The 20,700-nt window shown below is 39.3% G+C and overlaps 1 protein-coding gene and 1 long non-coding RNA gene across 3 annotated transcripts in view; one reads left to right on the forward strand and one right to left on the reverse strand.

Moving 5' to 3' along the window:
• Nucleotides 1-11,964, reverse strand: part of PPP1R14C (protein phosphatase 1 regulatory inhibitor subunit 14C) — a 117,071-nt gene extending 105,107 nt beyond the window's left edge. Inside the window, exon 1 of the mRNA XM_069069694.1 lies at nucleotides 11,367-11,964. Within this exon, the coding sequence (XP_068925795.1) occupies nucleotides 11,367-11,693 (327 nt within the window). The 5' untranslated portion in view covers nucleotides 11,694-11,964. The remainder of the gene's footprint in view (nucleotides 1-11,366) is intronic.
• Nucleotides 11,965-12,060: 96 nt separating this feature from the next.
• LOC138147292 (uncharacterized) lies at nucleotides 12,061-19,234 on the forward strand. 2 transcript variants are annotated; one of them, XR_011164767.1, is made up of 3 exons: nucleotides 12,061-12,198; nucleotides 13,891-14,101; nucleotides 18,757-19,233. It is a non-coding gene; the product is annotated as an uncharacterized lncRNA (long non-coding RNA). The 2 variants fall into 2 exon arrangements; XR_011164768.1 differs by lacking the exon at nucleotides 12,061-12,198 and adding an exon at nucleotides 12,355-12,607 and having other exon boundaries at nucleotides 18,757-19,234.
• Nucleotides 19,235-20,700: the final 1,466 nt, after the last annotated feature.

Consider the following 20,700-nt stretch of genomic DNA (forward strand, 5'->3'; position numbering starts at 1 on the left):
TCCTAAACACAGGGTTGTCGTGAGGACTAAATGTATAATGCATATCAAGCACTTTGTAAATGCCAAGTAAGTGTGAGCTACTGTTATTATTGTTGTTGTCAAACACCACTTCCTCCAGGAAGCCTCTCCTCTTCCTCTGTCACTCATGACCAGTCCATTCTCAGACCTCACATGGTACTTGGCTTGCACCTGTCATACACAAATAACTATTCTGTAATAAGTTTATCTGTCTAATCCTTTCCCCCACCCCCAACACACACACTAACCTGAAAGTTCCATAAGGACGGGGATCATGTCCCTAAATGTTAAATTTCCCTCCGGTTGCACATATCTATCTGCTCACAGTCTGCACTCGGTAAATATTTGCAGAATTGAACTCAATTAAAAATACAAGAAAATAAGAGAGGGTTAGAAGAATATTTGAGTGGCTGAAATTCAGATTTAACTGGGAAGCTAACAGCTGAAGGGCAAATCTTGTTCCTGATGCCTTGTCCATGCAAATCATCCCAAGTGACAGATATACTTTTACTATAGGCACAAACAAGGTTGTCATATAGATTAGATATGTTCTTGAAATAGACTAATTCCAGTCCCAAGTTTAAACAAGACTGACTCCTTCTCTGTCTCTGCTTTCAATAGACTCTTCAATAAAGCTGATTTATTTTCTTCCATACAGGGACAATTCTACTGACAAGACAGGCAAGCAGGCAGAAGGAGGAAGGGAGAGAGGGAGGGAGGAATGGAGGGAGACAGAAGGACAGGCAGAAATTGAGAGGCAGACACAGAGAGACAAACATAGACACACACAAAAAGACTGAGAAAAACAGAGTGATAGAGACAGACACAGAGAAAGATTTCAAAGGTGCAAAGAATGGCCATCTGCTCAAAAAAAAATTATTTCACAGACTTGTAGTACTATCAGAGGTTTGTTTCTTTGAACTCAGTTAAAATATTAATATGCCTAAGAGAAGAAGTTCATGATTTAAACTGCTTTTCTGAGAATAAAAATATTTGATGCAGGAAGGGAAAGAGAGGAAGAATAAGAAAGATCATGAAGGTGCTGGCAGCAGAAATCAGGAGGAAGGACAAAAGCAAAAAAAGAAGTTTGGTTGCAGAAGATAAACTTCTGAGGCTTAGTCCAGTGCTCTACTAAATCCCACTATCTGATTCTTTCCTTTCAAACTTTTCATATAATTGTATCTCCTTTGAAAACACCGCTAGGCTCATATGCTTTCTCTCTTCATCGGGATACTTTTGAATAGTGAACTTTTTTTTTCTTTTTTTGGAGGCAATCGGGGTTAAGTGACTTGCCCAGGATGATACATAAATGTCTGAAGGCACATTTGAATTCAGTTCCCCCTGACTCAAGGGCCAACAAAACCCTACATGAGGTAATGAAGATTGGACATGACTAAAACAACTGAACAACAAAGAACCAGGAATAATCCATTGGTTAGAACACTTGCCTAGGATTCAGGAATCTTGGATTCTAGTCTCAGATCTTCTATTTCTGAATGGGAAAAACCACTCCTCTACAAATCAAAGTATCCCACTTGCTTAGGTAAAAGTCTCTGAATTGCCAACATAGAGGCAACTGCCTTTTTTTTTTTTTAATTTCCATAGATCATGATCCATGGCCTCCTACATTGTACTAGGACTTTTTCAACTATGTGAGAATAATACTTTCATGGTTAAAGAATTTCAAAGACCTTAACCCTAAAATAACCTAACTGAAGTATAATCCCAAGCTCAGAGCAGTAGTAAAGCTCTTCATGTCCTTGAGAGGAGTTTGCTGACTTCACCAGAACTCAATTACAAATCCTACATTCTATTTCATCAAGATTAATTATAATTTGCCCATTTGATTAGTTCTGAGAGTCTAAATGAAGAAGACATTAAATTGAAAAAGCATTGTCTTTGCCCTCAAGTAACTTAATTCTAATTCAGCCAATACAATAAAATGCAAATCAAATTCTTGTGCAGAGCATAACCACCATATGGACTGGTTATGTGGAATGACATTTAAATTTAAAACCTATTCAACCTATTCAGTGAAGGCTTCTAGGAAGGCGGCTATTGTCTAGGAAGAAAAAAGCCCAAGTCAGTATACAGAGAAATGAAAACCAGCTTGGCCAGAAGGAGGTATAAACCTAGTTTATAAATTAGTATAAAAGAAGAGCAATGCTAACAAGCCTACAACCCAATTGGAATGGAGTAAACTGACAGGACAATAGTAATTCAATTGAAACCAACAAAAAATGTATTAAGTGCCTACTATGTCCCAGGTACTATGCTAAACTGGGGATATAATTATTTAAAAAAAAACAGTCCCTGCCCTCAAGGAGTTTATAATCTACAGAGGGAGATAACACACAAAGCTACAGGAAAGTGGAGGGGGACACCAGGAGATACCCAGTGAAGGGGCATCTTGTTCTGTGGAGTTGATACCAGGCACAGCAACAGCTGAGTCCAGTTTCTGCCCTTTATAAAGAAAAGTACTGGGAGGATTTTGGTATTCTGCCCTCCAACCCTCCAATCAAAGGGGAGAGGAGGCTAAGAGAGGTGGTGTCAATCAAGGCTTGAGTCAACAACATTGTGGTGGTGAGATTAGAAGTGATGAGTTTGTATTGGGGAAGGTATTTTATTCCATGGAGTTGAAACAAGGCAGGGAAGCAGATGCAAAGTGGAGTAGTAGCAGATGCAATAGTAGAAAATTATGACAGTAGAAGAGGGGATAGAAAGGACTGAGGAAAACAGGGAACACAACATTGGGCTTCAAGACAGAGCATCATACAACCAGTGGGCATCCATCATTTAGCTACCACCTCACTTTGACTTGGGGTCACACAATTTCATCCTAATCTACAAATTCTTAAACTTTTTTATATCATGGACCCCTTTAGGAATCAGGTGAAACCTATGGACCCCTTCTCAGAATAATATATTACAAGGGAAAAAAATTATAGTGAAATAGTAATCAAAATATTTTTTAAAAGTTCACAGACCCCAGGTTAAGAACCACTACACTTATCTTAGATGTGACCATTACCATGTGAAATGGTCATTTCACTTAAGGGGCAAACAAATCATATAAATATACATGATACATATGTACATATATGATACATATGTGTGTATATATTCTCTAAGTTATAGTAAGATGCTATGAGTAGCCAACTCTATGAAATGATCCTTTATTTGAAAGGAACAGACAGGCTTCTGCCTACCTTTGACTTCAATTAAGATAACCTCCAAAAACATTGATTCATTCAATCTCAATCTTTTCTGAGTATGTCTATACATACTAAGTATACTAACACTATTATTAGTGAGATGTTCAGGTATTTTTTAGTCCAAACCTGTGATTTCATTAGTTAAGGAATTCTCAGTGATGAAAGACAATTCTACCAATGTAGATGGAAAAATATTGCAAAGTATAGTCTTAGAGGACTGCCTTAGGCACCAAGAGGTTAAGAAAATTCTACCAATGTAGATGGAAAAATATTACAAAGTATAGTCTTAGAGGACTGCCTTAGGCACCAAGAGGTTAAATTTCTCATTCACTGTAACAGCCAGGGTCTGTCCTATGAACTCAGGTTCTTTGACTTTATGGCCACTTTTTTCTCAACCATGTTACTTCTGCCTCTATAAAAGGATAAATCCAGACTATCTGCCGCTGTTTATGATATATGGAGTCAATCCTTAGAGTGGTGGTAAAAAGAGACAGATACATCCAAATCAAAATGTTCATATCTTCTTTTAAACTTTCTGAACATTTACCATTTTGGTTCACATCTATTGCTATCCATATTCATTTTAAGCATTCTGAGTGCAGGAGGAAAAAAATTATTGAAACAAGCCACTAGTCAGAGGAGAATCAACTATCCTACTATATGCTAAACCTCTCTTCCAAATACCCAAGTAATCTTTCAACCCAAATTCTACTAAGATGCAGATGTATATGCCTTGCAAAAAAACACCTCTAACCTATTTAGTGACTAGAGCTTCACTCTAGACCACTGAACCATGGGGGGAAAGTCAATCATGTAGTTTCTTCCCTGGACTGAATTCAATTCATTGAACATTTACTAAATGGCTCCTATATTCAGAGATAGGTACTAAGGGATAAAATAATCATTATTAACCCAGTTCTTTCCCTCAAGGAATTTATAGTACAGTAACTACAGAAAAATAAATTGAGAGCTATAAGATGTAAAAATTCACCGAAGTCTGCAACACTAAGATACATTACCAATTATTTTGCCAATAATACATTTCAATAAATGATAATATAAATAAAAGCACATGTATTAAAATGCTCTTTTAGAAAGTTAGAAGCCCTAATGTTATTAGACTATGTTTTTAGGAATATTTGTCTACAGAAGAAATGAAATTAAACAATGGTGCATATTTATCTGTATCTTACCTACCCCAGGCCTAACTATTCAGACAGAAGTCAGATCTACTGCTGAGAATACAAGCATTGCAGGTTACTGATAAGGGCAAGAAGCTCAATGGATTTAGTTATTTCCACAAGAAATGAATTTCAACAAGATCATGGAAATGTCTAGAAAAGTCTGAAGATACAGAGCAGATGTAGATAAAGTCTCCCCAACTTCATAATAGTCACCAACTTATTTTCCCCCCATCCAGTTCAATTGCCAAGGGGCTAAAGTGTGGAGAAGTCATAAGAAAACAAGGCACTTTAACAAAAAGTTATTTCAAAACTATGGAGGAGACCATTGTATGAGCTTTTAAAAAAAGTCTGAAATACAATCAACCATAACAATTTGATTAAATATAAGCAATTGTACTACAGAAGATTCCAAAGGGAAAAGTACTTTTGATATGGTTTTGTTTTGCTCTCTTAAATAATAGTTAATTCCCACATCTGGACATAGGACCAATATCTAGCTAACTTTTAAAGCCCTTTATTATTTATACTCCTTAAAACTTCACAGACTGCATTTATGAGAGGAAAAATGATGAGCTTTTAATAATCAACTCTTTAATCCCTATGTTAATAATAAACAAGAATGAATTAAATGCATAGATGATCCAAGAGCTTCATTCTAAACAGAGTAATAAGCAGCAAGTTACTCATTTAAATAAGATTTCTACTTGTGCAAGTACTTGTGGGATGGGAACCAATTTTGAAATCTGAGCTGGGATTTAGTAACTAAAGAAGGAGTTCCTCATCCAAGTATAAGAATGCAACAATGACAACATTCATCAGAATCACCAGTCCTGGATTTCAACATGTAGCAAAAATGGCTGCTGCAAATGCACGAATAGCTCATTTTATTGATCTTCACTTTATTGCACCCTGCAGAGTGTTTTTTTCACAAATTTAAGGTTTGTGGCAATTCTGCATCAAGCAAGCCTATTTGGCACCATTTTTCCATGTGCTCATATCATGTCTCTGGGTCACATTTTGGTAACCTGCACAATATTTCAAATTTTTTTCATTATTTTATATTTGTTATGGTGATCTGTAATCAATAATCTTTGATGTTACTAGTGTAATTGTTTTGGGGCATAACAAACTGTACCTAGATAAGATGGTAAACTTAATCGATAATGTTGTTGTGTATATTCTGACTGTCCCATTGGTTGCCATTCCCTAACTCTCTCCCTTTTGAGATACAGTATTGAAATTCAACCAATTAATAATGTCAGTGGCCTATAAGTGTTCAAGTTCCATCAGTAAAACAAACTTCATTATTATCTTATTATTAGAAATTGCAAAGCCATTCCAATTTTCAGCAACCACCACCTTAATCAGTCAGCAACCATCAACATCGAGGCAAGACCCTCCACCAGCAAAAAGATTATGACTCCAGGCAGCTAGGAAGCACAGTGAATAGAGCACCAGGCCTGGAGTCAGGAGGACCTGAGGTCAAATGCGGCCTCAGATACTTAACACTTAGTTACTTTATTAACCTTGGACAAGACACAACCCCAATTGCCCTGCACTCCCTCCTCCAAAAAACCTAAAAAACAAACAAATAAATAAATAAAAGGTTATGACTCACCAATGGTTCAGATGATGGTTAGCATTTTTTTTTAGCAATAAAGTATTTTTAATTAATGTATATGCTTTTTTACACGTAATACTATTGCATACTTAATAGACTACAGTACAATGTAAATACAACTTTTATGTGCATTGGTGAAAAAAAATTCTTGTGACTCACTTTATTGCAGTAATCACTTTATTGCAGTGGTCTGGACCTGAACCTGCAATATAGCTAAAGTATGCCTATATTTTATATCAGCAGCCACTATTGGTGACCAAATCAATCTTTAGATTTCTATCATGAGTATAATTTTAAAAATTCTGTTTTATATGGTCTGAATGTTAGATGGATTCTTTTGCTATAAGGAATAAAAGGGAAAATTTAGGCAATGTAAAAACAAGTATCAATAAAAAATTATTTTTTTAAAATTTCAGCATGTTGAGATGACTGGGTTGGAAGCATATACTAAGTGCCAGAAGATAGACAATCTTTTCCTCTTGTGGAGACAATGTTAATGTGTAAGAAAACGGTCACAAGATAGGAAGATGGCAGAAAGGAGGAAAACGAAGGGATCTAGATAGACCAGAGCCAAACAGACTTAGACTTTGTTTTATAGAATTCACAAAAGTCAATCTGTGGATAGATCTTTACTGGCATCTTGATTATAATTTGAAGTTATTAAAAACTGCTTTAAATTCAAAATTACACCCTCAGAAAAGATTGCAAAATTGCACTGTGGTAGCAAAGATAGACATTGATATTAGGTGTACACTTATACATATACCTTGATACTAGGTGAAACTAGCAAATGCATATGACCTCACCCAGAATCACTGGTACCATTATGTAACCCTTGCAAAACAGGATATAAATCCTAAATGCTCCTTAAAACTAAAGTTAGAAAGAGGTATAAAAGTATACTCAAAACAGACATCTTTAAATATAGTGTTTTAACCCAAAGTATATTATTAAGACTTTCTAATGCAAAATCACAAAGGAAACTAACAGTTTTCCTCTGATGAAACATAAGTGGTGAATAATTAAGTAATAAATCAGTCAAAAATATTTATTAAGCACTTACTCTATGGGCCAGGCACTTTGCTAAGAGCTGGGAATAGAAGTACAAAGAGACTATCTCTACACTCAAGGAGTTTATATACTAATGGGGAGATAATTAACTAACACCGCCCCCATACATATACACACACATATCTTTTCAATGTAAACCTCAAAATAGGCTTATGATGTGATCAACCAGACAACTAGGAAAACATTTCTAGACTTCTACAGCTAAGATTATAGCCAAGATGATATTCTTGGACAATCCTTCTTCTAATTTAGGATGGGAAATGTATTAAAAGAGAGATGAAATCTCCTATTCTTTGTATTAGTTTTTTTCTAAAGAGTAATTGTTTTTCCCTTTTTGAAAAGTATGAACAAGTCATGATGACTGTCAAAAAGCCCATGTGAGGTATCATAGAATTGGTGTGGATTCACCACAGTTTACCCCCAATTCAATAGATAATCTAGACCTTTTGGCTTGCTACCTTCTTCCAAACTTGGCTGTTTTCTTTCTGCAAACTAGTTTTTTATCTAAATTATTATAATACTTGTAAATAACTGCTTTGTTGTTATTATTGAGTCATTTTAAGTAGTCAGATTCTTCCTGACCCTATTTAGGGTTTTCTTGGCACTGATACTGGAGTGGTTCACCATTTTCTTCTCAGCTCACTTTACAGATGAGGAAACTGAGGCAAAAAGGTGAAATGACTTACCAGCGTCATACAGCTACTAAGTGTCTGAGGTCAGATTTGAAGTCAGGATTTCCTGGCTTTAGGTCCAGCACTCTGTGCACTATGGCACCTCCTAGCTGCCCTAAATATCTGTAATCATCTTCAGTTGTTTTTTTTTTAAAGCAATTGGGGTTAAGTAAATTGCTCAAGGTTACATGTCCAGTTATTTCTGGGTGTGGTGCTAAGTGTCTGAGCCCGGATTCGATCCCAGGTCTTACCATCATCTTCAGTTTTAAATGTAATCATGTCATGCTAGAGCTAAAGAGGTTCATAAAGATCTAGTCCAATCCTCTTAAATGAGGAAATTGAGTGAGACAGTGCAGTATACTGAAAGAACACTGACTCTGGAGTCAGAGATGCTGGATTCAAATCCCACCTCTACAAGATCTATATGACCATGTGCAAGTTGTTTATTCTCTGTGGGCCTCAGTTTCCTCATCTGTAAAATAACAAGGTTCTACTAGATAGGGGCAGCTAGGTGGCACAGTAGATAGAGTGCTATCCCTAGAGTCAGAAAGACTCATCTTCCTGAGTTCAAATCCGGCCTCAGACACTTACTAGCTGAGTGACTCTAGGCAAGTCACTTTATCCTGTTTGCCTCAGTTTCCTCATCTATAAAATGAGCTGGAGAAAGAAATGGCAAACCACTCCAGTATCAGTGCCAAGAAAACCTCACATGGGGTCACAGTCAGGCACAACTGAGCAACAACCACTCCTAGATAGCCTTGGAGTCCACTCCAGCCCTAGGTCCTATGATCCTATGAGACCCAAAGAGGTTCAGTTTCTTGCCCACTACAACACGGTTAGTTAGTGGCAGGGCTAGGATCAGAAGTCAGGTGTCCTATTTCTTCTTTAAAGGGTAAAAATATATTCTTTCTGTATTTTAAATTTTCATATTCTGATCATCAGGAACATAAACCAATGTATCACTTTCTTGGTTTCTCACATACAAGAACTGATAGATTGTAGCTACATAAGAAAGGAGATCCTCCCACATGGGAGTATTCAAAGTTAGAGCTCAGTCAGAACTAAATACAGTCTGAGAAATCCACTGAACAAATCAACACTTTTCCCATTTACTCAGCTACCTTGTCAGAGGTAACATATTAGTTTGTTTTAACAAATTTGTAGTTTTACATATGTTAATTAACTGTTTGCAAATTACTAACAACTCTCTCCAATGTCTATGTTCTTTCAGGCTAAAATGATAGAACAAACATCCTTGGTGTGTGTCACAGTCATACAGATAAATCTGGATGCAGAACTCTGAAAGACTAGTGGATTTGGTTGTATTCATTAGAACAATTATCATTTTAATGTTACTTCTTTCAACCTCCCTTGCTTGTTAGACAGATTAAAGGTCTACAATCGTAAAAGGGAAATATCAGTGAAAATACTCAAGGTCATTTTTACCTTTAAAATAGTTGTGTGTGCTTCGTGTTCAATGTAGTGAAAATCAAGCTCTTGTTGTCCCAATTATTTTGAGAAATTTTGTAATGCATTATCTGCCAACCTGCTGAGGAGCTGGAGCAACTCCTGTTTTCCCAAGCTACCTCTAATTAGCCTCCAGTAAAATGAGCAATACTAAAAGCATTTGTTAGTTCCAACAACTGTTTTTCTATTACCTCAACTATTCCCCAAAACCAAAATGTGGCATAGAGGCCAACGTCTAATTGAATTGGATTCTGTGAAGACAAGACTGAGCATAAGCACCTGACAGTATAAACAGCGAAATCTCAGTCAGAGACTTTTGTTTCTTCTTTAAAGAGTGTTGACACTTGTGAATGAAATACCACCAGCATTTCCTCTTTTTGCCAGTTTCCCTTCTCCAATTGGTTGCATAAATGAACATTAACAAGCATGTTTAGTCACAAGTTAGAGTTATTACATCATAATCACTCATCATTAGTCCTTAAGGAGACTTGTCTCTGCATACAATGAAAACATTAAAGAAATAGGAAGATACTCATAAAAGTCCAAAACATGTTAAAATATAGGTATAATCCCTTTTAGCAGGGTTTTTTAAGGTGAATTCATTATAGCCTGTTTACACTTATAACCTCTGCACAAGATAAATGACAGATTTATAGACAGAAACCTAGTTCTAGCTTGATAATTAAGCTCAATAATTAATAATTGTTAATATCCTTCACACTACCACAGCTTCCAAATCTCATTCACTTTATAAAAGTAGATTTTTTCCATTTAAAATTATTATTAAAGCGTCTCGTAAAAAGAATGGCCCCTGGGAGAGATTTTTTTAGGAAGGTCATATTTCTTACATATATTTCAGCCTCTTGCTAAATGTTTTTTCCCTTCAAAAATCTCCCTTTCTATACCAGTATACTATACTATACTGGTATAGTCTTATTTTGTTTCCCTCCCTATCCCCTCAAAAAAATCAGCTCTTTATCTGTTAAAAGGCAAAATAAGGAGGGGGGAAGGGTGAGGAGAGGCAGAGACTAAGATCCCATTCTTGGACACAAGTATGATCCTTCCACCTGCGAACCTTTAGAGGCTTCCCATAGTTCAAAATCTTCCTTGCTTTTCAAAGGGAAAAATAAGGCTTTTTTTTTTTCCCAACAAAGCCACTGACTGTGTGCTATTTCAATAGTGAACTGTTGGAGGGTGAACTATAGGGGCAGGCAAGAAGACTAACTGAAAATGGGAGGTTATTGGTCTCCGAATTCCAAGAGAAGAATTTTTCGGCTGGTCATATTTTTGAAAAATGTCTGCACATAAGTGCTTCCTAAACACTCATTCTCGTATTCTTTCGTATTCTTATTCTCATTTTCTTTCTCTCGTTCTCATTCTCTCTCTCTCTCTCTCTCTCTCTCTCTCTCTCTCTCTCTCTCTCTCCCTCCCTCCCTCCCTCCCAAATAAAAGGCATGTCTGTCGTTTAACTGCTCCATTAACTGTCATTTCCCTAATTACTAATTCCTAAAGCATAGGCTCCTTATACCTTCTGGATTCCATACTGCAGCTACAGAAGAGACAGAGGGAGGTGCCCCTTCATTTAACAGCCTGACTGAGACCGTGCCCTTTCCTGTACTCATTCCGCACGGCAGATTTAGACGGTCCTGTAGCCAGCTCTGACTCCATAGAGGAGCTAAATTGGGGACGGAGAGAGGGGCATCCCTCCCTACAGCTCTGGCCCCAGGCTGAAGCTATTGCAAGGGGAAAGAAACGCGCCAAACAGCGTCCGTTCTTTATAGTCACCATAGATGGATCACAAATCCAGAGCTAACCCAACTCCCTCATTCTACAGACCAGGAAACTGTGGCCGAAGGAGGTTATGCGACTTGCCAAAGGTCCCACAGGTAGTAGTGGCAGAGGCAAGATGTAAACGAACCTTCGTCCTCTGACTTCCAGATGCTGCGCTGGGGGAGGGGAGGAGTAGAATTGGTTATACGGTTTGCCCCCCTAAAAAGCCTTTCTATTGCTTGTGAAGCTATAGCAAAGGACCGACGAGACGAAGGGAAGAGTCTCCGTCCGCCTTCCTTCCCTAAAGCTTCCCCCTCTTCACCCCCCACCTCCGGGGCAGATAGGGTACCTCGCAGCCGTACAGCTGCCCCAGCTGTTCCACGATCCACTCTTCCAGCACTAGCCTTTTCCGCAGCTCCTTCCGATCGTATTTCACGGTCACTTTCCCCTGCTGATGGCGCCGCTGCTGCTGCTGAACCTGCCCGGCCACAGCAGGCACAACTGTCGGAGCAGAATCTTCCCGGGAGGAACCAGACCCTGTGCTGGAGCCGGAGCCAGCGCTGGAGCTGGAGCCCGACCCGCCGCCTGCGCCAGCCCGCGGGCTCTGGAAGAAAACCCGACTGCCCCCGCCCCCTGCGCCACTGGCCGCCTCGCTGCTGCCGGTAGCCACGGACATGGTCCTAGCCTGCAGCTCTCAGGCTGCCGAAAGCGAGCGGGCAGGCGGGCTAGCGAGCTCCGGTTTTGATCCGGTGAAAATGAAGAGCGGCTCCCGTTTAGCTCCGACCCTGAGGAGAAGGGGGCGGGGGCACAACTAGGAGAGGTAGGTAGCTGCTCCAGTCCTCCTCCAGGCAGAGCTAGCTATTGAGCCGGCGTCGAGGCAGCCACCTCGGGCGGAGTCGCGGCGAGTGAAGGTCTCGCCTCTGGCACCTGCTCGGTCTGCTCTCTAGGCGCACACCCTGCCGGCTTGTCAGGGAAGTTAGGAGAGAGGAGGAGGAGAAGGGAAAGAGGGAGGGAGGCGAGAAGGAGGCGGGGACCAGGGCCTTAAAGAAGCAGCCCAGGACCCTCTCCACCCAGCGGCCCTCAGCCCTGGCCCCGGGATATGGAGGGAGCGCGCTCCAGAGGCCAGTGCTGGGCAGGAAGGCCAAAGTGAAGGTTTGAATGTGGAGGAAGGGCGCGCGTGCGTAAGTGCGGGGTTCACGTGTGTGCGCGTGTTTGTGCGTGTGTGTGTGTGTGTGTGTGTGTGTGTGTGTGTGTGTTAAGTGCAGGGCTCACGTGTGTGCGTGTTCGCCTGCTAGAGGTGTATGCAATGGGGCTTATCCCTGGTAAGGTAAATGGATATGATTGTGATTTTCTCTAAGGCGTCGTGCTGTGCCTCGATTGCATTTCCCTCGCCCTACAAAGAAACAAACTCAATTTCTCGGGCTACAATCCCCCAAACTGCCCAAACCCTCCCCCCAACTCCTCCCGAAGCAGTTTCTGGAGGGAGTATCGGCCCGGAGCGAGCGCCTGCTGCTTCCTCTAGCTCGAAGCCTTCCAGTCTCGGCTGCACGGTCCAGCAAAGGGGACCGCGCTAACCAAGACGTGCAAATGGTAAAGGACTGCTCTGAGAAGATTTCTGGTTTGAGGTTCGCCTACCCTGATTTTTCCCAAATTGCTTGAGATGGCGTCAGTCCCCTTCCCCCTTCTTCAGCCAAACCCTACCAGTCAAACTCGGGCGTCAGTGCTCGAAGAGAGTGTCTATGATGCCACTCCCTTTCTCAATTTGTGAAGAGGTGAGGTTTTAACCATTAGCTAAGTCACCGTGCTGAGAGAAATAATTATCACACCCTCTTCCTTTTGCTGCTGTGCATATTTGATAGAATAAGGTGCCTCTGAGCTCCTCGAGGGCAAAGACCGTCTCTTTTTGCCTTTCTTTGTTTCACAATGCTTAGCCGTGCCGGGTACATAAGAATCGGTTAATAGACGGACGCTTTGACTGGTCAGCATGACTGACTTCATACGTAAAAGACTAGAACTCAACAAAATTCAAGTCAATTCAGCACATATTTATTAAGTTCCTATTGTATGCAAGTCAATTGTTTAATAAACATTTATTAAGTGCCTACTTTGTGCCAGCCTTCAAGGAGCTTACAATCTAAGGGAGGGAGGGGGGAGACGACACACAAAAGGAAGCTGAAAAAAGGACGGAGAAAAGTACTTCTCCCATGGTGGAGAGTGCCAAAGAAGTCCAAAAACTGTGTAGCTGGTGGAAAAGGGGCACGAAAAACGCTGCTGAGCCCTTGCTTTAAGTTGCAGCCCTGCAACCTATGGCCCTGCCTTATAGCCTCAACCAGATAGGCCCAAAGGTTCTGTGAATCTAGATTTTTACTCCTGTTAGCTGCTGGTATGTAATGTTAGGCAGGCTGTTTAGCTCAAAGCCTTTATATCTTCAGTTGCATAATGGGGGAAATAATACTTGAACTATTACTTCTCAGGGCTATAGTGAGGACAGCTCTTCCTCTATAAATTCTAAACTTTAAAGCAGTATGGAAAACCATAGTACTATGTAAAGTATAAAGCACTATAGGTGACTTACTATTATTTTCAGTAGGCTTCACTTGCATTTAGAGAGGTAGTGTGGTATATTAGGAAGAAAACTGGACATTGAGAAGGAAAACTCCTTGGTCCATAGTCTAGGCTCTGACTGGATAACTCTAGACAAGTCATCTGACCCTTCTCAGCCACAATTTTCTCATGTATAAAATGTGACTAACTGCTTCCCTGTTGTTATTAGACTCAAATGAGTAAGTGGGTAGTATAAGGTGGCTTCCCCCTCCCTTATGGGTCACAGGTCCCTGAAATGGGAACCATCTCCGATTCTGCTTCTTTCCCAGTTTTTCTGATGTAGTTCCAGTGCTATTTGATCTTCCCTTTTACTCTCAGAGAAGATGACAAATATAAAGACAAGTGGAGAGATTTGAGGAGTTCCTCTGAACTCCAAGATTCACTGGAATATGCTGAATGGGCAAAGGCCACCCGACCTGATTTTCATACAGACTCACTCTACCTCAGCCAACAATGGAAAATAGAGCCTCAGTCAGAAAGGTGAGTAAGCAATTTCTAAAGTGCCTAAATAGGCCCTTTGTTTGTAGGGTAGAGAAGTGGGACCCAGTATTAAAGGACAGAAAAAATAAACAGCCTGGAACCATTCAAACCTTCATGGAAAGAATTTATAACACTTTCATTCTCCTGGTCCACTATAAGAGACCTGATACTATTTCCTGGAAGAAGGAGCAACTATATCTTTGGAAGGAAAAGAGCCCACAATACCTGGTGGGAGATGAAACCTTACAGCATATAAATGAGAAATTGAGTTATTGTGGAAAACCTTTGACCTTAACCCTCACTATTGCTGAAGCCCCACAATGAGTCATGAAGACAGATGTCTACTAGGTAGGAGGAAGGAAGAAATACCTCTTGGAGGAAGAGAGACTCTATGATTCTGTGTACTTAAACACAAATCCTTTCTATCTATCTTCTTCACTGTGTAAATAAAAGCTATTCTATATTTGATGGATTGTGAGCTTAAGGACTTGAAAGGGGAGCTGATGGCCACCCTTTTTTTTTTTAAGCAATCGGGGTTAAGTAACTTGCTCAAGGTTACACAGCCAATTATTTCTGGGTGTGGTGCTAAGTATCTGAGCCCAAATTTGATCCCTAGGTCATCCCGACACTGGAGCCGGTGCTCTTACTTGCTGAGCCACCAGGCCGCCCCTTGATGGCCACTCTTAATAAGAAGAGAGTACAATACACTGATGCTCCCAAGAATCACCTGGATGGCCACAAATGAGATGCATACTGAAACTCCCTGGTTCCTCTTGGGTAGGGGAAAATGATTCAGAAAGGTGGTAAGTGATCAGAAGGAAGCTTTTATGTCAGAAGGAAGCTCCTAACATAGGGATTATTTATATAAAGTACTATATAAATATTAATGACTGTTAGCAGGAAAATTTATTTTAGAAAGTTTCACCAAGTCTTCCCCAAAAGTAACTGTAATGTTTCAATTTACCTGTAAAAATATCAGTTAAATGGATTGGCAAAAAATGTTTATACACACATTTTTTGAATGTGCATATAAAATGGCATCTTCTAAGCCTCAGTCTTTAATGAATTTCTATTCCAAATGATTCAGTGGTTCCATTTTTAATCTCATAAAGAGTCACAGATGATAATAATTGCTGAGATTTGTTTGTTGTTTGAGGTTTATAAAGTCTTTCATTGTGTTATCTTATTTGAAATAGTCAATGTTGGAGAAGCTGGGGAAAAAAACCACATACTATCATTGGAGCTGTGACTTGTTCCTTCAGCTCTAAAAATCATTATGCTAAATTATGCTAAAAGAATAATAGAAATTTCATACTCCATTGACACAATTATCTCATTGCTAGGCATATACCTCCGAAAGGTCAGAAACAGAAAGATCTGATATACACCCAAATATTCATAGCAACACTTTTTATGTTTTTAAAGATTTGGAAAGAAGTTTTGTCCATTAGTTGGGGAATGGCTAAAAAGGTATGGTACATGAATGCAATGAAATATTTCTGTGCAATAAAAATAATGAATATGAAGAATTAATAGAAATATGGGAAGATTTATATAAACTGATACAAAGTAATCAGAACCAAGGAAACAATATATACAATGACTACAACAAATATAAATAGGAAGAGAAAAAAACAATGCTATGTAATTTTCAAGACCAACCTTGACCTCAAAGAAGATGTGAGAAAATCTACCTTCCTCCTTCCCTTTTTTTCAAGAAATTGGGTGTGGAATGGCTATGGAATATTACACATACTATCAGACTTGGTTGGTGGTTAATTAGTTTTACTTAATTGCCTTTTTTTCCTTTTTCTTTTGGTACAAAGCATAGCTCTCTGGATAGGCAAGGGAGAATAGATACATTTGGAAATAAAGGTGACATAAAAACAAAAGATATCAATTTTTTAAGTAGCATTATGCAACAAGATTTGGACTAAGGTTTTTATTCAGTTTTCAGTTCTATATAGCTTGTCTAAATATTTAAAAGTCAAATAAACTTTAAAAATCATAAAGCTGTAAGAAACTGGATCAGTAAACTGCAGATTAAGAGGAATTAGGCTTGAAAAGTGAAAGTGATACAGTTAGTGATGGATGGTCTGTGCTTATTCCACTGGTATAGAATAGAGCCCCTATTGAATTAGAAGAAGCCATAGAGGGGGTGGGGTTAGGAGGTGGCTGCCCAAGGTAAAAGAGACTTCCATGACTTTTCAGCATAAGGGATGTATTCATTTTTTTCTTTTTTGCTTTTTGGAGGGCAATTGGGGTTAAGTGACTTGCCCAAGGTCACACGACTAGTTTTTGTGTTAAGTGTCTGAGACCAAATTTGAACTCAGGTCCTCCTGACTCCAGGGCTGGTGCCCTACTCACTGCACCATGTAGCAGCCCCGGGGGATGGATTTCTAAGGTAAATGACATGAATTTTCCCTTCTCTAAATAGATTGCTGTACTTCCCAAAGCTGCCATGAAGTAGTACTCATTTCTTCCTTTGCCTTCATACTTTTGTTCATGAGTACAAGAAGCAAGATTTAGGAAATATATGTTCAACAGCCAGTAGAGAAATGGAATATTCCTTTTTGTTTGTTTGTTTTCATAAATTAATTTGTTTATTTACTTTTAGTTTACATCATTCAGTTCCACAATCCCTTGAGTTTTACATTTTCTGCCCCTCCCTCTTCCTTCCCCTTCCCCCCCACAGTAGCATGCAATCAAACATAGGATCTACAGCTACCTTCACATTAAACATTAGTCAGGTTGTAAAGAAGGATTATAACCAATGGAATGAACAATAGGAGAGAGGAAACAAAACAAAACAAGAAAAAGAAAGAGAACAAGTAGTTTGCTTCAATCTGCATTCAGACTCTGCAGCACTTTCTCTGGATGTGGCTATTTCTTTCCATCAGGAGTCTTTTGGAGTTGTCTTGTAACTTTACATTGCTGAGAGGAGTCCAGTCTATCAAGGTTAGTGGTCACACATATGTTGTGTCTGTAATTGTGTGCAAATTTCTCCTAGTTCTGCTCTTCTCATTCAACTTAGCTTATACAAGTCTCTCCAGGTTATTATGAAGTCTGTCTGCTCCTCATTTCTTATAGCACAATAGAATGCCATTACATTCATATACCACAACTTGTTCAGCCATTCCCCAACTGATGAGCATCCCCTTGATTTCCAGTTCTTTGCCACCACAAAAAGAGCTGCTATAAATATTTTTGTACATATGGGTCTCCCTCCCACTTCTATGATCTCTTTGGGATATAACCCTAGAAGTGGTATTGCTGAGTCAAAGGGTATGCACTTATTTATAGCCCTTTGGGCATAGTTCCAGATTGCTCTCCAGAATGGTTGGATAGTTCACAACTCCACCAAAAATGCATTAGTGTTCCAATTTTTCCATATCCTCTCCAGCATTTATCATTTTCCTGTTTTGTCATCTTTGCCAATCTGGCTAGTGAGATATGGTACCTCAGAGTTGTTTTGATTTGCATTTCTCTAATTAATAGTGATTTAGACCATTTTTTTCATGTGCCTATAGATATCTTTAATTTCATCCTCTGAAAGCTGCCTGTTCATATCCTTTGATCATTTATCAATTGGGGAATGGATTGTATTCTTTTTTTTTTAAGCAATCAGGGTTAAGTAACTTGCTTAAGGTTACATGGCCAGTTATTTCTGGGTGTGGTGCTGAGTATCTGAGCCCAGATTTGATCCCCAGGTCATCCCGACAGTGGAGCTGGTGCTCTTACTCGCTGAGCCACCTGGCTGCCCCTAAGCAACTGGGGTTAAGTAACTTGCTCAAGGTTACACGGCCAGGTGTTTCTGGGTGGGTGCTAAGTGTCTGAGCCTGGGATTCGATCCCCAGGTCATCCTGACACTGGAGCCGGTACTCTTACTTGCTGTGCTACCTGGCCACCCCAATGACTTGTATTCTTATAGATTTGACTCAGTTCTTTGTATATTTTAGAAATGAGGCCTTTATCAGAGATTCTGGTTGTAAAAAATTCTTTCCCAATTTTCCACTTCCCTCTTTATCTTGGTTACATTGGCTTTATCTGTACATAAACTTTTCAAAATTATTCATTTTGCATTTTATAATGTTCTTTATCTCTTGTTTGGTCATGAATTCTTCCCTTCTCCATAAGTCTGACAGATAAATTATTCCTTGCTCTCCCAGATTGTTTATGGTATTAGCGTTTATACCTAGATCATGCACCCATTTAGACTTTATTTTGGTATATGGTGAGTGTTCAATATTGGTCTATGCCCAGTTTCTGCCATACCATATTCCAATTTTTCCAGCTGTTTTTTCTTTAAATAAGGAGTTCTTATCCCAAAAACTGGGGTCTTTGGGTTTATCAAACAGTAGATTACTATAGGCATTGACTGCTGAGTTTTGTGTACCCAATCTATTCCATCGATCCACTACTCTGTTTCTCGGCCAGTATCAAGTAGTTTTTGGAATATCTCTTTGTTAGCCTTGCCATTCCACTTGATTGTACACTCATAATGTGGTCTAACCTGAATTATGTAAACACCATTGAATCCTGTGGGCACTGAAATTTTTGTGGACAGTTACAAAGATAATGACACTGCTTTTTAAAACCACTACAGCACTTGTGAATACAGTATCTTCACCAACTGTTATAAAACTGTGTTTCAGACTTACATGAATTGATGCTGAATGGTGAGCAGAAACAGCAGAATATTATATACAGTAACAGCAACATTGTGCAATGGTCAACTATGACTGACTTAGCTCTTCTTAGAAATACAGTGATCCAAGACAATTCCAAAAGACTCATGATGGAAAATGCTATCAACATCCAGAGAAAGAACTATGGAGTCTGAATTCAGACTGAAGCATACTATTTTCACTTTTTTGGGTTGGCTTTTTCTTCCTCATGGTTTTTCCTTTTTGTTACGATTCTTCTTTTACAACATGACTAATGTAGAAGTATGTTTAATATGATTACAAGTTTAACCTACATCAGATCGCTTGTTATCTTGGGGAAGGGAAGGGGAGGATAAAGGAGGGGAAAAATTTGGAATTCAGAATCTTATAAAAATTAATGTTTATAACTATCTTTAGATGCAATTGGAAAAAATATTGTTGATGTTTAAAAAGAACCCACCCTAAAAGAAAACCAACTATCTTTCAATTTACCTCCAAGCTTCCCAGAGACTAGGACCCAACCATCACAGCCACCACAATGATAGGACAGACAACTCTGAATGGGGAAAAAAATACTTTTATACCATATTGAAATATTGGAGGGGTGAGCAGTAGACAGGGAAGATGGAACTCTGGGTAACAATCACCACAATAATGCTAATAAAATCACTTTTATGTAAATTATTCCACAATCCTGCAAATTAGTGAAAACAGAGAGGTTCTATCCATTACAGGAGGAATAAGAGGGAAGGAGGAAGTGTACACATGTAATAAAGCTCAAAACTGCACTAGGACTTTAGGTTAACACATGAATATCTAGGCATATTTTCAAAATTCCCACTGGTATATTCTATATTTGTCTAGTTGTTTTTCAGTCCAATCCTACTTTTTGTGACTCCATCTGGAGTTTTCTTGACAAAGATACTGGAGTGATTAGGCATTTACTTCTCCAGTTCATTTACAGATGAGGAAATTGAGGCAAACAGGGTTAAATGACTTGCCCAGGGTCACACAGCTAGCGAGTGTCTTGAGGTTGAATTTCAACTCACAAAGATAAGTCTTCCTGATTCCAGGTCTGGCCCTTTATCCACTGCACCACCTAGCTATAGCATATATAAATTGTAACATGTGCACACATATATAAAATATATCAGTGGGAATTTTGAGAAAACCAATGGCAGCTATGACCATAACTCCCAGCCATCCATGCCCTATCTTACCCAAGGTATGAGAATTATTAATAGTGCTCCTTGTCCCTGCTAATAGCAGTTATGGTACCACTTTGCAACTCTCTCTAAGGCACGTCCCTTTCACTACTGGGAAAGTTTATTTTGGAGACTAAAAGAGTTTCTGGGATGAAGAAGATTAACAACTGAGGGAAAGAATCTCCCTTTGCTGGCTGGCTGAATCTGGGGAGAATTTAGCTTTCATGGGATTATAGAGTTAGCTCTAGAGGAGATCACAGAGGTCAACAAGTCCAACCCTCTCACTTTACAAATAAAAATACTGAAGGACAGAGAGGGTAAAAAACATACCCAAGATCATACGGGTGAATAGGAAGTTGTCAGTAGATGACAAAGGGAAACTGACCAGAAAAAGCATCCGAAGCTGAGGAATAACAGAAACCACAACCCCTCATTGCATTTGTGGTTATGGGGGAGGGAAGTTTCTGTTAAATCTGTAGCAGTTCAAGGTGCTTTTCTTTCTTTTTTTTTTAATAATAGACTTTTTTTAAGCAGGATTTAATTTTTTTGTTTTGTTTTGTTTTTTGGAAGGGGGGAAATAGGGCAATTGGGGTTGACTTGCTCAAGGTCACACAGCTAGTTTTTGTGTTAAGTGTCTGAGGCCGGATTTGAACTTGAGTCCTTCTGACTCCAGAGCCAGCACTCTGTTCACTGCGCCACCTAGCTATCTCTAAGGTGCTTTTGTAAC

This window comes from Petaurus breviceps, unplaced genomic scaffold (genome assembly GCF_028583685.1).
Source record: "Petaurus breviceps papuanus isolate PSGF00001 unplaced genomic scaffold, PetGlider_PUasm1.0 90784, whole genome shotgun sequence".
Taxonomy (NCBI): domain Eukaryota; kingdom Metazoa; phylum Chordata; class Mammalia; order Diprotodontia; family Petauridae; genus Petaurus; species Petaurus breviceps.